The sequence below is a fragment of the Dipodomys ordii genome, unplaced genomic scaffold (assembly GCF_000151885.1).
Source record: "Dipodomys ordii isolate 6190 unplaced genomic scaffold, Dord_2.0 Scaffold24, whole genome shotgun sequence".
Taxonomy (NCBI): domain Eukaryota; kingdom Metazoa; phylum Chordata; class Mammalia; order Rodentia; family Heteromyidae; genus Dipodomys; species Dipodomys ordii.
In genome coordinates, this window is record NW_012267240.1 from 12,919,730 (window position 1) to 12,935,581 (window position 15,852).

Below are 15,852 nucleotides of genomic sequence, written 5' to 3' on the forward strand. Positions count from 1 at the left end.
AGGAGGAGGCTGCAATGCTTGGTAAGAAATGTACGCATTATCCTGCCCATGCAATTGTAACCCCTCTGTACAGTATGTTCACAAATAAAATTAAATTAAATTAAAAAAAAAAGAAAAAAAAATAGTTGTCTATATATGTGACTATTTATTTGTGGGCTTTCTGTTTTATTCTATTGGTTTATATGTCTGTTTTATACTTGCATGATACTTTTAATGGTCATATCTTTATAAAAGTTTTGTAGTCAGAAAACATGAAACCTCTTTGTTCTTTTCCTGGATTGTTTTGCCTATTTGAGATCTCTTAAGATTCTCATATGAATTTTAAGATAGATTTTAGTATTTTGGAAAAAATTAAAGATTTTCATAGATATTTCTTTAAATCTGTAGATTGAATTAAAATATTGAGATGGTCACAGTATTAGATACTCCAGTCAACAAACATAAAATGTATTTCCATTCTTTTTTTTCTCTTTAAGATGCTCTCATCAATAACTGGCTTTCTTTTCAATGTATATGTCTTCTATCTCAGTTTTGACTTATTTATTCTTTTTGGTGTTACTGTAAATGTAATTTTTTCCATACAGGTTTCAGATTGTTCATTGTTAGTATACAGAAAGAAAAGAGCCTTAGTGATGTTGATTTTGTATACTATATAACTTTGCCAAGTTTTGTAGTTCAGATAGGATTTTCAAATATCATCTTTAAAGTGTCCTATAATTAAAAGCATTCTATGAACAGAAGTACTTTTGCTTCTTCCTTTCTGACTTAAATGACTTCATTTCTTATTCCTGCCCCACTGTACCAGTTAGGACTTATGGGCCATATATAAACAATTAATGTGGGCATCCTTTTAAAATCCTGACCTTTCATGAACAGCTTTGAGACTTTTGCTATTCAGTGTGATGTTAGCTGTGTGGTCCATATATTATCTTTATTTTGCTGAAGTCATTTCCTTCTGTCCCAACTTCATCGAGTGTTTTATCCTATTTCTGGAAAAAAAATCTATGTATTAAATAGTCATAAAATCTTACATGCAACTTAAATTCATTTTATGATTTTGGAGTATTACTGCCTTTTAATAGATAACATGTAAAATATTTTTATACATGATGATTTCCTTTATTCTGATTAATATAAAAATGACCAGTTCTTGAAAAAAGATGAAATGAATCCAAAATATTGCAATTAAACCAAAATATATTTTAATAGTTCTCAAATGTACAATTTTAAGAAATGATTATTAGCCTTGGTGAGTTGAAGTACTAAATGGTTTTTAATCAGAGAACTGTTTATATGTCACATTGAATTAATTTTAATATTTTCAATGATTCAGAAACAGGAAATCATAACTCAAAAAGGTATGTTACATGGTATGGAATTAACCCTTCCATAACTCATACCAGAATAGTGTAAAATTACTTTAATTGCATTCTTATCAGATAGTTGCTTTTATGCTCAAGTACTGAGATTTTTGGCAAGAATAGTATCATTGATGGGAATCTATTTTTATAAGTAAAAGATTACCAGGCCATGTTTCAACTTTTATGTGATCTTAGGATCAGTAACCTTCAAAGGACATCTCCAGTCCCTAGATATCGGTTGATGTCTCCAGAAATACTGACAAGGTATAACATTCACGGCAGTTTGCAGCAGTGTTCACTCAAGTATCAGAGATGCTGCATAGCCCTCACACAGAATTATCCCATCCAAAGTAGTTTGGCCAGAAGATCCAGAGGCTTTTCACTAGTTTCTTTTAAATAAATCCAAGGCCTGGGATGGCAAGATGTATCTCTTTCATGGAAAAAATATTCCATTAAGTAAACTAATTTCTGAACAACTGAACTCCTATATTTTTTTCCTAAATAGGCATTCAATTTTTCTCAAAAATAAGTAAAATTCTCCTGGCAAACTCAACAAAATATTTTAAAACTCACCCCATTGGAAAGTCAGGTTGTTTCTGGGTAGCAGAGAACATTGTGTTCTATTCATATTTTTATGAAAACTGATTTATAAGCTGCGATTCAGCCTTTTATTAATTTGGCAATTTTCACAAAAGTATATAAGCTTTCTCTCAAGATTCCACTGAGCCTAGAGTAGCAGCATGCACATGTAGAAAAGGTATTTATTGACAAACATCCTTGTTTACAAACAGAAATAGTTAAGGAAGTTGAGAAATATGTAAGACTTCTGTGCATATTCAGACACTGGCTTCAGAAGGCATTTGCTTTGGAAAGGAACTTTTTACTAATTGATAATATTACCAAACATCTGACATTTTCAGAAAGCCCACTGACTGAATATACATTCCAGAGGACATCACCTTAGCTTGTACACTTAACCCACACAATGCTATGACTTTGTGGGAAGGATGAATAGTTTTATCCAATTCCATGTGAAAAGAAATAACACGGTTGATGGTTTTCCCAATCATTTATCCAGTCAGTAATCCAACAACAGCAATTCCTCTATCTAGTGTAAAGTAACAGTCTTCTAGAAAGAGATTCAATAAAGGTCTGACCATAATAAGAGTGATGCTTTGTTTTATTATGACAATTTAAAAATATTAGGGAAACTACTTACAGCTTGGGAAGATGGTATCACTTAAAAGGCTTAACTTAACTTTTTTCTTTTAAAGTATTTTGTCCCCTGTTTAAAAAGAAATGTACTCATTACCTTACTTATGTTACTGTAACCCCTCTGTACATCACCTTTACAATAAAAAAAAAGATTTGTTGAATGGTAGCCCCATTGTACAACTACTCAAAGATAATATTTTTTATTGAAGATTTGTGTGAAAGAGTTCAAAGTTTTATTTTTTATAGAAGATTTGTGGGAAAGAGTTCAAAGTTTTATTTTTTTATTGCAGATCAAAGACAATATTTAATTATTTTGTTTAAAATACACCTCACCAAGTTACACAGACCAATCAAGTTTGTCCTGCATTACTTATAAGCATCTTTTGTTGGAATTTTGATAAAGAAAACTGCAGGATAGGACAAAATAAAATTCCAAGAATATTTTCATCTCTCCTTGGGAGAAAGGTTCACTGAAGGAGCAATCTTCAGAATGATCTGAGCATCTATCTTCAGATGATTGTTTTCATGTTCCCCAATACAAGAAGCACTCCAGTTTTGTACAACACACTCAGAGATGAAAGGCAATCGTGTTACAAGTGGTCCCTCTCGTCTTTGACATTTCCACTGCTCACAATGAACAAACATACTCCGCAACTCTGAAACAATTGTAGATACCAAACTATATTTAAGATAATGACTTACATTGCACAACTGTGTATAATCAACATCCAAATCATTCAACAATTGCCAAGAGGGAAAAGACTCAAGTAGTGCTATTTGATATGAAAGCTATTTTATGAAACCTGTTTTCAAAATAACAAAGTGACCTAATAGACTCACATAGTTATGTTCTACCTAAAAACCATGCACCAAGTTGAAGTTCTCTTTCAGGCTCATCTTTTAAAATAAGATTGAGATTCATTTTTATAAGAAAATAATGTTGGAAGAAAAATAAACGTCAGCATAGAAATAATAAAAACTTGGGCTGGGAAGGTGGCAAGCATGAGGCCCTGGGTTCGATTCCTCAGCACCACATAAGCAAAAAGAAAAAAGCCAGAAGTGGCGCTGTGGCTCAAGTGGTAGAGCGCTAGCCTTGAGTTGAAGAGCTGAGGGACAGCGCCCAGGCCCAGGGTTCAGGCCCCACGATTGGAACCCCCCCCCCAAAAAAGAAAGAAAGAATAAAAACTCTTTAAGCACTCCTAATTTCCATTTATAATCCTTGCTGTCTCAAAGATATTCAGACCCTACATCAAGGAGTTTGTTAATTCATTTCCTTTGCGTATAAGAGGTACATTCTTTATTACATTCAAAACCTTTTTAATTTTGTGAATCCATTATTCTCCCCTGCACACACCTATAAGTATTATCTTCTACTTCCTCTGATTTTGCCTCCAACAGTCATTCTTGGGCATGTTTCAAAGCACTTCTATCATAAACATATGTGTTTCTATGGCCTCAAGTTTTACTCTATTTTTGTCTTTATAAAATCTTACACTTTATCTTTCTATATTCGATTCCATTTTCAGGGTTACTTCCTCTTCCATTTCACCTCTACAGAGTCATTGGAGTTAGTATAATTCATGAAATTCTGTGAGTGAACAGATATAAATAAATAAAATTGAAAATACATGTATTTTGTTGAGAGGAAATGTAGTTTGTAAGATATCCTAACACTTGTGATGGATCATTTTATTTAGAATATCTATTATGTTTCAGAATATCCTTTGAAGTTGTTCATGTAGGGGGGGGGGAGAATCAGATTTTTTGGCATTGTTTACATTCTGTGTCGCCATGAAAAAGCTAGATATCTAAGGTTACTGACCCTCAGGTCCTAGAACTCCCTTCACATAGATACCGTGAGCACAATGACTTAGGAGCTTAAGGACTTTGCTCCTCTGTGATACAACAGTGCTGTGATTTTGAATATCTGCCTCTAAAGTTCAAGGTATCCAGAGACAGTAATGCGAATGGTACTGGTGATTCTGTCCATTGCAATAGATATGAAAAATACTGTGATTAAGCTGTTGTATAAAATTATAGAATAGTTCATAGGAGACAAGCAAAAACAGTAAAAATTTGAAGTGCTTTCCATAAATATTTTTATTTATTATTATAGAACTTACAAATATAGAACCTACTAATTTTGGTCATTAAAAAATTAGAACCCAGCTATAAGGACTTGTTGAACATTCTGTTTAGCAAAGGAGAAATGGGGATTTCTTGAGACCTGCCAAGAAATGAGGATGTAAATTTCAACTTGCAGAATTAAGGAATGGATTCTCTATAATCTCACTGTTTGTGGCCCTTAATGCCACAGACACACAGACAGCATTCCTATGCTATGACAGAGCCATTTTGGTGAAACTCATATTTATACCACACTTTCTAGAACAACTTGCATCTGAAGAGAAAGCACGTATAAACACTACACATAGATCTTTACTTCCTCATCAAATAACCTCCCAGGCCAATCTTCTGGTCCTTATGGTCCTTTCTCCTTCTTGCTATTCTTTTCCTCCTCTTCCAACACATCTGACAACACACAGGTTTATATGCTGACATGCCAGAGTAAACTCAGAGATCGCTCCAAATTCTTCCTGTACACCTTAGGAGCCTGCCTTGATATTCTCAGAGCCTTCCAGAGTAAGATCACCTTGGTGATAAATCTTGAAATCTTTCTTTCTTCCTTTCTTTCTCTCTCTCTCTTTCTTCCTTTCTTTCTTTCTATTTCTTCCTTTCTTTCTTTCTTTCTTTCTTTCTTTCTTTCTTTCTTTCTTTCTTTCTTTCTTTCTTTCTTTCTTTCTTTCTTTCTTTCTTTCTTTCTTTCTTTTTATTTTCCCCGCTGGTCCTGGAGTTTAAACTCAGGACCTAGGCACTGTCCTTGAGCCTTTCTGTGCTCAACGCTAGTGCTCTACCACTGAAGCCACAGCGCCACTTCTGGCTTTTTTTTGTTTGTTTATGTGGTACTGAGGAAGCAAAACCAGGCTTCATGCATGCTAGGCAAACCCCTCTACCATTAAGCCACATTCTCAGCATTCTTTCTTTTTTCTTTCTTTCTTTTCTTTCTCTCTCTCCCTCTCTCTTCTTTCTTTCTTTTTTCTTTTTCTCTTTCTCTCTCTCTCCCTTCCTTCCTTCCTTTCTCTCTCTCTCTCTTCCTTTCTTTCTTTCTTTTCACTGGTCCTGGAGTTTGAACTCAGGACCTAGGCACTGTCCTTGAGCCTCTCTGTGCTCAAGGCTAGTGCTCTACCACTGGAGCCACAGTGCCACTTCTGGCTTTTTGTTTGTTTGTTTATGTGGTACTGAGGAAGCAAAACCAGGCTTCATGCATGCTAGGCAAACACTCTACCATTAAGCCACATTCTCAGCACTCTTTCTTTTTTCTTTCTTTCTTTTCTTTCCTCCTTTCTCTTTCTTTCTTTCTCTCCCTCTCTCTTTCTTTCTTTTTTTCTTTCTTTCTCTCTCTCTCTCTCTCCCTTCCTTCTTTCCTTTCTTTCTTTCTTTCTTTTTTTCTTTTTTTTTTTGTGCCAGCACTAGGGCTTGACAGAACCTCAAGCTCTCACTTGGCTTTTTCATTCACAGTTGGTATTCACTTGAGACACATCTCCATTTCTAGTCTTTAGCTGGTTAACTGGAGATAAGAGTCTCTTCAATTTTGTTTCCTGTGTTGGCTTCAAATCGCTAGGATTTCAGACATGGGCTACCAATGCCTGGCTTAAATCACAATTACTATTTTTTGTCATCTCCTACTGTAAGGCCTGCCCTACTCATTGCATCTAGAAATATTGAACTAGTATTACTAAAATATAAGAAAGAACTTATTCGATCACTACTAGAAGTCAGTTCTTGAATATTTAAAGGAAGATCTAGGTGATACAGAGCATAGACCATACCCATAGGACTCCAGACAGAGGAAGCACGGTGAAAGAGCAAGAGCACTCAACCCCTAGAAGACTAGACAGCAGAAGGCATCTGTGAAGAAGACAAGGATATGGAGGCAATTTCAGTTAGAGAAGGGAGGAAGAAGGAAGTACATCAAAATGAGCTGTATTAGACTGACCAGAAAGCAACCTGTAGGCCAGATAACAACACACTCTTCTGGTGCCAGGGAATGCCAGGAAAAGGTGATCTTAAGTCAGTCACTGAGCTATTATGCACAAAGAAGCACCAGCACAAAGAACACTTGAGTGGCTGGTAATACTGTGAGTTAGTTCACCAGACACCGAGCAGACAATTCACCAAGAGGCTGTGCATACTGGTGGGCACCCAAGTATGCATGCCACACATGCACCCATACACGAGGGACAGAGCCCTGAAACTCTGCTCTAAAAGCAAGTACAAAGCCTAGACTTCCTGATACCCAACAATATCAAAGGCAAATGCCAGGCCTAGACCATGGGCAGGACTAGACAACGACAATATTTATTGTCATTCACATATTTACTATATTTCACAAATACTTTACTTGTTGACATGGACTGCTTTTATGAATGCAATGCTGACATGCTATTTTACTAGCAAGTTCTCAATTTCCACACTCTGATTAAAAAATAACTTTTACAAACAAAACAACAAACAAAACTTCTTGTCATTAAAACCTGTTTCCATTAAAAATTTGAAAGGAGAAATGAATTTTGTTATGTGGCCTACTGGCCTAATATTACTACTTCTCAAAGCATTAACTAATGAAAAAATGCATATTAGACAATTTTTAAAATATTACTTATTCCTCATAAAAATAAGAGATTAGTATAAATTAGTATAAATATTCATATATATACATATATAGAGACATATAGATAGAATACTGAAACGTCCTATTAGGAAGCATAGGATTAGTATGAATCTCTATTTCTATATATTTTCTGGTTTTCTCCAGATAGGCCCTAAGTATTAATTATTAAATTTCCTTCATCTATAATACTGTCATGATAACTGCTAAATGTACACATGCCCCAAACTCATGTTGAATTCCCACTTACTAATCTAGTAGTATTTGGAGATGAAGCCTCTGAGAGATAATTTTTTATCAAGTAGGAGCCCTTGTGATGGAATTAGTGTCCTTAAAAGAAGAAAGAGAGCAGAGATAAATCATCTCAGTGCCATGTGAGAACTTGGCAGCTATCTGGTCTTCAGCTATCTGAAAACCAGGAAGGAGCTCTCATTAGCTAGCAAATCCACTGGCACCCCAAAGTTGTCATTCCCAGGCTCTACAACTATAAGAAATAAATACCTGTTCTTTAAAACCACAGCCCTTTACAGAACCTTGAGCTGACCAAGTGAGCTATGTGGTCAGAAATATTTTTAAATATTCTGCCAATTGTTTCATTAAACATTTTACATTCACTGCAATACTAAGATAAAGCCTGCATACAAACTCATACATTTTACTCTATTGCTCTATTAACTTCAAGTACTTTCAATGAATCAATTAAATAGTTGACTTTTTATGCCATGTATTAAAGAAGCACTGTTTGCACTAGAATATCATCTAGTTTAACATGATCACCTTTAAGATTTTAAAACTGTACCTATAAGATAATTCCACATTCAACATGAAATTTATATTTACCTAAAATAAATATATTTTGGAACTTGTCCCTCAATTTTAAAATGTAAAAGAGATTAACTATAGCTCAAAACTTTGTTTCCCATTAAAGCATAAAGATAGATTGCTATTTCACATAAAATACTAAATTGATAGAAATACTCTTATACTAAATTGATAGAAATACTCTTAGGCAAACTGTGATGGGGAGACCAATATCAAAATGATGGAATGGGCTTTTCTCTTTTGAATCACAGTAAATTTAGCTATAAAAATGAGTGTATGAGACTGCAATTTTTAACAATAACTTTGATATGCAAAAATAAATCTAAGGATGCTTTCTGGAATTTTAAGTAACTTGACAACATTTCAGTGATAGAAACCCATTACAGGTGATATATCAACACACTGTTGAAAGCATGCTTCATGATCTTCTGATTGATTTGTACCTAATCAGTTGCACTAAAAATACTACAGCATTTGTAAACAAAAAAAAAAAAAAGAAACGTCTTTGTACATCAAATGGTTGAGCATTTTTTGTTTGTCTGGTTTTACTGTGTGTCCTTTATTCAAACTAATACATACCACTGGCAGAAGATTCCCTCGGGCATAGGGTTTCTAAAATGGGAAAACCCAGTGGGAGGCACACACACACACACACACACACACACACACACACACACTATTCTGGGATCCTCCCCAGAAGGAACACCCCTGTCTTACTAGATGGGAAACATCAGAGAAATCACAAAATAGAAAACAAAAATGGCAATGGGAGTAACTATGAACTGTACATATCAAGTTAAGGGAGTCTTTGTTCCAGCCAACAGAAGTATGACATTTAAGAGCCTAGCCAACAGTGGTGGTCTGCAGGAATATAGCCCATTGGTCAGCTGGTTCACCTTGCTCCCTCCCTACCTTAGTCTGCTCTACTGGCCAGAGAAGCCAATGATGACAGCAAGTATTCCAAGAGGGGAGAATCTAGCCTTGTTCTATCCCAAACACCAGCCAGGAATTCCACCAAACCTACTTAAGAGAGCAAAGGACTGAGGTTACCCCAATCCTGGAGGCAAGTCCAACTCAATACATAATTGTGGAGCACAGCATCTGACTTTGCCTATTCCAAGTACATAGTGACCCTAGAGACCTCATGCAGCCTCACAGCCCAATGCAGGGTTCTGCCCAGCTAGATTCCAAACAACAGTAGGAAGACAACCTGAAACCTGTCTGCCACCAGCTCTACCTGACACACAGCCAGTGGTCTTATTGAACCCCACAGCATAGCCAGCGTTTCCATTCAGACTTAGGGTACAGAGACCAGTCCAGCCCAACTAGAAAACCCAGCACAGAAGCCAGAATTTGAATCCTTGGCTAAACACCTGTACAGGTCAGAAGTGACTTTCAGTAAGGATGTCATTAAATTCTGTCAACACTAAATACAAACAGTTGTTGTACCTATAACTTATTCACTTATTTACTATATACTATCATATATGTGGTGCTTATCTTATAGTGCACATATATAGTACTTATAATTCTGTATAAATAGAATTTATTCCATTTTGAGGATTTAGCCTTCCTACATCTGATTTCTTTTCAAAAACATATCAAGTTAAAAATAATGAATTCAGGTATATTTCAAAAGAAGCCTATCTGGTAAAACAACAATGGATATATGGATTAAGAACTTGTGGTATATAGATACACAAGGGAATTTTACTCATCCATCAAAAAGAATGAGATTATATCATTTGCATGGATCTGAAAAAATAAGTAATGTAGGTCAGGCCCAGAGGGACAAACAATGAGAATGTAGAAGTTTAATTTATAAATATATATGTAAAGATATATAGGGTCACATGCACATGTACACAGACATTAACTGAAATATGATATATGCAGGGTAGAGTTCAAATGGTGTAACTCTTTTGAACAACTACTTTACAGTCTAACAAATGAATACTGAGAAGCAATACTTGAGGTGTCGTACTTCAGGTCAAGGGAAGGGTATTAGACAAATGTAGAGGGAAATTGTAGTGAAATACAGTCATAATACTCAACGCAATCGTATTAAACTAGGAAAACTTAGAGCATGGGTAGTTTGGGAGTGATGGGCTAAATGATGAAAGGAGTGATATTGATCAAGATGCATTGTACGCATAAGCTGACATATTGGATTGAAATCCCTCCATACAACTATGTAAACAAAATATAATTTAAAGAACCATAATAGTGTACCTAGCAAGTGCAAGATTAATCCTATTAATACCCTCACATATATAAACACACTCATAAAAATTATTAATTGCATCAGCTTACATGGGAAATTCAACTTCATGCTAATTTTATAAAAATCTTATATACCAATCTATTTCTTTAAAGGAAGTCTAGATTGATTTATTTTTCAAAGTGTGGCTACTTTTCCACCATTGTAAAGTTAGATTTTTAAGAAAATCTAATCAAAAGTTTAACATCCCAGTTCTCATGGGTGAAATCGCTTGTCCATCATTCTTTCACAACATTTTTCCCCTAGTGCGGTGTACAAAAGACACTCACACTTTCAAGTGAATCTCAGTTTTAACTACAGCTTTTGGCCTACATTTTAAATAAAATGCCAAAGTGGAAACTTTTCAGGAAATGAAAATGAAAAGCAAAAAAGCCAAAAGGTGACCTCCCAGTATAACATTTAAAATGAAATGTGTTTATTCGACAGATCTGTGCCTTCACTTTCCTCTGAGGCAGAGAATTATTAGAATTTTTCATGCAGCAGAGACCTTTCCCACTCACTGGCTTTCTCCTTCTTCATATTAACCTTTTCTCTGAAGCAAGACCATGCGTGTTATCACAGCAAGAGTGCTAAAGGAAGCTTCATAGAGATTAATAATGGAGGGGACTTGGCACTTCTTGTCAAACTGAGTGGTCCCTTGTTGCTGTTCCCCAGGGAGCAGTGAGATCTTTCCCAGGCAGACCAGAGCAGGGTGCAGCACACCCATATTTAGCCTCTCTGGGAAAAGTCGACAACTACAAATGAATCCCTGCCCTCGGTTGTGATTTGTGTTTAAGAGTTTCTAAAGATGAATAGCATGGTAGAATCTTTAACTTTAGGATATAAATCACTGCCCTGTTTCATTTTACAGAGAAGAAATTTTTCAGCAACCTTTGTTCTTGTTTTCATATAGGAATGTCTGAATATAGAAGAAAGAGCAGAGACAATAAAAACATCAAATATGTAGAAACTTGCTTCAGGAGAAAATAGAAAATTCCATAAACATTGGTATTGTATATGAGTAAAATGTGGAAAATATAGGTTTGAGTAAAGTTAACTACGGTAATAGAGTGAGTTTCCCAGTAATTAATTGAATCAGTAGTTATGTGAATAAACTATGCATTCATAGTAATACCTTCAAAATGTCATGTACATGGCTAGGGATATGTGTGTGTGTGTGTGTGTGTGTGTGTGTGTGTGTGTGTGTGTGTGTGTGTGTGTGTGTGTGTGTGTGTGTGTGTACAGTGCTTACATATCATAAACAGGGCCCTAGTTTCAATCTCCAATACCACAAACACATACACACAAAAATGTATGTACATATACAGATACACACACACACATATACAAAACATTATTGGGTATAAGAATAACATCAGTCACTGCTGAATTGTAGTATATTCATACTGCAACCAAAACTACAAAAACATCCTTGTCATCCATCTATGACCTCATAAGCTATATTTCCTGATCCTAGTGCTATTTATTTCAGTAAGCAATGGTGTGTTTTTCCATTCATGAGAGTATTTTTTCCCACTTTATGATCTTTACTAATAAAAGAGAGGTTCAAGATCACTCAGTTAGTAAGTAGTTCTCCGAAGCCTCCAAATATAGGTCCTGAAACCCAAAGCTTCTTTCCGTTGTGCCAAAATCACAAACACAATATAGCATTGTATTCCACACACCACCAATACCCACTCATTTGACAGTATCCTATAACTGAAAAAAAAATCTACACATCCAGGGTAAAATTCATTTCAAATATTTCCACATTAAATTCAAACTTTAGCTTGTAATTTCAACCAAAGCATTTATCAGCTGTGTTACTGAGTTTCTTTCTCATTTTCACTAAAAATAGGACATTAAAGCTACATTTATGTCTATCACTCCTTTATAATCAGTACGTTTCCTTAAAGTGCAATCCATTTAGTTAAAATCTTAGTGTTTTGATATTGAAGTAATCTAATGAATAGAATCATCATTATTAAACAATATATGCACTATAAGTTAACAGTGAATGCATACACAATAATGTCCATGCAAGTGCCAGAAATCTAGGTGTCTGTCCTGGGCAGCTCGGAAGTCCTTGGTGTGAAGATGTACAGGTGACTGAAACTGGCAAATGGAGGACACTTACATTGCTGTTCATCACTGTTGTCCCCACACTGATCCATGAAGTCACACACGTTGTCAGGAGGCAAAGAAATCCCATTGCCACATTGAAAAGCTTCTGTTCCTCGCAGACCCAATGGAAAAATAAAGACATAAGCAATCCAAAGGAAGCAAAAACCTTCCTTCATTGGAAATGCCAACATTCTTGCCAGCCAGAAGGGAATTACTTAGTACTGAAAACTATATTTGGTGAGTTCATGATTGCAAACATCACTTTTCTCTCTTCTATTTCCTAGATTTGCTTCTTGCAAATGGGCATTCCAAGTAATGACCTCAAACTCAGCAAATGACTCCTCCTACAGCCAATTCACTCTGTCAGAGGAGTGCCTTTAGAAAATATTTAACTTGAGTAATTGCACCATTTCTGTAGCTGCACATGGATGTTTATTGCCTGGTGTATACTAGGTTTTAACAGTTTAAGCCTTTATGATTGTGCTATCTCCTTAAAGAAAAATTTAGAAAACAAAGGGCAGGCACATAAGTAGATGGAACTATAATAAAGTTATAGATTACGTAGAAATGTTGCTCCTTAACTGTGCTAACTTAATACCATTCATGCATTTTAGAACCTTGAAGTTAGGTCAAATTAGTGGGCTCAAAATTAAATGAAATATTTGTCTTTTCCTATTTCCCTTTTACAGAACTGGATAGAGCCCAAGGCTTTCTTTACACATGATAGGCAAATGTTCTACTCTTCGAGTTATATACTCTCAGCAACTGGATTTTGAGGCAGGGTTTTGCTCTGTAATATTCGGCTGGCTTTGAAATAGCAATGTAGCTCATACTGACTTCAAACATAGGATTTTCATTTTTCAGCCTCCAGAATACTAGGATTTTCCACATATCCCAATACATTTTTATCTGGTTCCATTGGATTCAAAATGTCACATTTCTTTGTTATAATTCCTTAAACTAAAAAATCATAGTTTCTTACAAATTGAAAAGTCAATGGAGATTATTTTAAAGTCACATAACTTTGACCCAAGAAGTTATATGATGCAAATTAGAAAATGAAGGAAGTTGGTGACAGGAACCACAGTTTAGACATTGGGTGTTTTCTCAAGTACACAAATTTCCCTGTTCATTTTTAATCTGTTTTTGCAAGTAAAATGAGATGCAGAATGAACAGCATAAGGTTGACTCGTGCAGATACAGTAAATGCAAAAATACCATGAACACTACAAAAATTGAGAATATAAAATATTTCTTTACATATAATTTCTTAAAGATATGCTGCAGTTATTTTTCAACTACTGTATTTCTATTTTTGCACTATAACTGCACAGGACAAAGATAATTGGTATATCTCTAAGAAGCACTTGAAGAATTTAGACTAGAAAAACCATAAATCAAGTATAGAGATTGCATCTCAGCATTATTTTAGTGCTAGAAAAGTAAACTTTCATACCAAGAGCTCATTCTTGTAATCCTAGGTATTCAGGAGGCTGAGATATGGTCAATCACACTTTGAAGCCAACCCAGGCAGAAAATTCTGTGAGACTCTCTCCAAACTAACCAGAAAAGAGTTGGTCTGATTTCCTTTTCAAGAACAAGACCATACTAAAGCTACCAGCACAACTATGTTTATTGCAGTATTATTTACCATAGCTAAGATATGGAACCAACCTAAATGCCCCTCAGTAGATGAATGGATCAAGAAAATGTGGTATATATACACAATGGAATTCTATGCCTCAATCAGAAAGAATGCCATTGCCCCATTTGTTAGAAAATGGAAAGACTTGGAAAAAATTATATTAAGTGAAGTAAGCCAAGCCCAAAGAAACATAGGTCCCATGGTTTCCCTTATTGGCAATAACTAGTGTATATCTGAGAGAAGCAGAAACAGTCAGATAAGTTGATGTTAGGGGAAATGAACCCCAAGATAAGGACTCAAATTTTTTTCTTTCTTGCTATTGTCTCTAACATATTTATAAGATATTTCTTTGTTGCTTTGTATGTCCCTCCCCCACAGTATAATTGTATTTGATGTTGGTATAATTTGTGGAGGGGAAAGGAAAAAACAAATTGTTTAAATAGGGATACAGGTGGACCCATTCCAACAATAAGATGTACAAGACGTTATGTCGAAAAATGGGGGGTGGGGGAGAAGAGGGATGGGAAGGGATGGGGAGGGGAAACAAAGGAGGAGGCTACAATGCTTGATAAGAAATGTACTCATTACATTGCTCATGTAATTGTAACCCCTCTGTATGGTATTTTCACAATAAAATTTTTTTTAAAAAGTATTTCTTCTCCTAATTCTCTGCATGGCAAATGGAAATTAACATCTACTCTAACTTTCTCCTTTTTTGCTTATATTTTAAAGGGTGGTAATCCTTATAGTTTCATATAAAGTTCCCGTCTTGCTTAGTTTGTACTTCTTTCTAGACTTTCTTTTTGTTCCTTTGATTTCAAGATTATCTATTGAGTATTGTTCTCTAAATCTACTATTGAAGTCATGATGAATACCTCTCCACCAAGGGCAAGGCCTATAAACTCACCCTAACTCATATTCATACTCAATTAATAACTAAGTTCTTCTTTCTGTCCATCCAATCAAAAAACTATCACTCCATTTCATATTTCAATGAATGGAACCCAGCTATCTAAGCCATGAATATCTATTGTTCCTGAACTATTTTTTAGCCATTTTATTGTTACACATTTTTACTTTTTGGCTGAAAATTATCAATTCACATTTACACATCACCTACACTACATATTTCTACCACTTACAACTAATTTTCTGTTCTTCAGGTAGAGTGATAATTTTAAAGCATAAATCTAATCCTACATATTTCCCTCTAAAATCATTATTAATTTGATACTCATTATGATGGCTTATAAATTCCAATTTACCTATCAAGGTAAAAGCTGTCTTCCTTATTTTAAGTCCTTATACTGGACTACTAATTTTCTAAATATACTTCAGATTCCAGGCCTGAGATTCCTTCTCTCTCAATACTCAGGTTAAATGTAATGATTATTTACTTCTCAGCTTAGAAAACTTTCTCCAAGGAATTTAGCTTATTTTCCTAGAGATTCTTTTTTTCATTACTAGTTTGTCTCGTAGCCTTCAATATTCATTCATTTCAATAGTTCTATGCTAGGTATGTCCATTGTTTACTTAATTAAGCCAGTTTTTTTTCATTTTATTTTATTTTATTTTTTTTGTGAACATACTGCAGAGGGGTTACAATTACATGGGCAGGATAATGCGTACATTTCTTATCAAGCATTGCAGCTTCCTCCTTTGTTTACCCTTCACATCCCATCCCAGCCTCCCCCCC

General features: G+C 35.1%; 1 protein-coding gene across 1 annotated transcript in view; it reads right to left on the bottom strand.

Moving 5' to 3' along the window:
• Malrd1 (MAM and LDL receptor class A domain containing 1) overlaps nt 1-12,702 on the bottom strand; it is a 504,118-nt gene extending 491,416 nt beyond the window's left edge. Inside the window, exon 1 of the mRNA XM_013014599.1 lies at nt 12,525-12,702. Within this exon, the coding sequence (XP_012870053.1) occupies nt 12,525-12,702 (178 nt within the window). The remainder of the gene's footprint in view (nt 1-12,524) is intronic.
• Nucleotides 12,703-15,852: the final 3,150 nt, after the last annotated feature.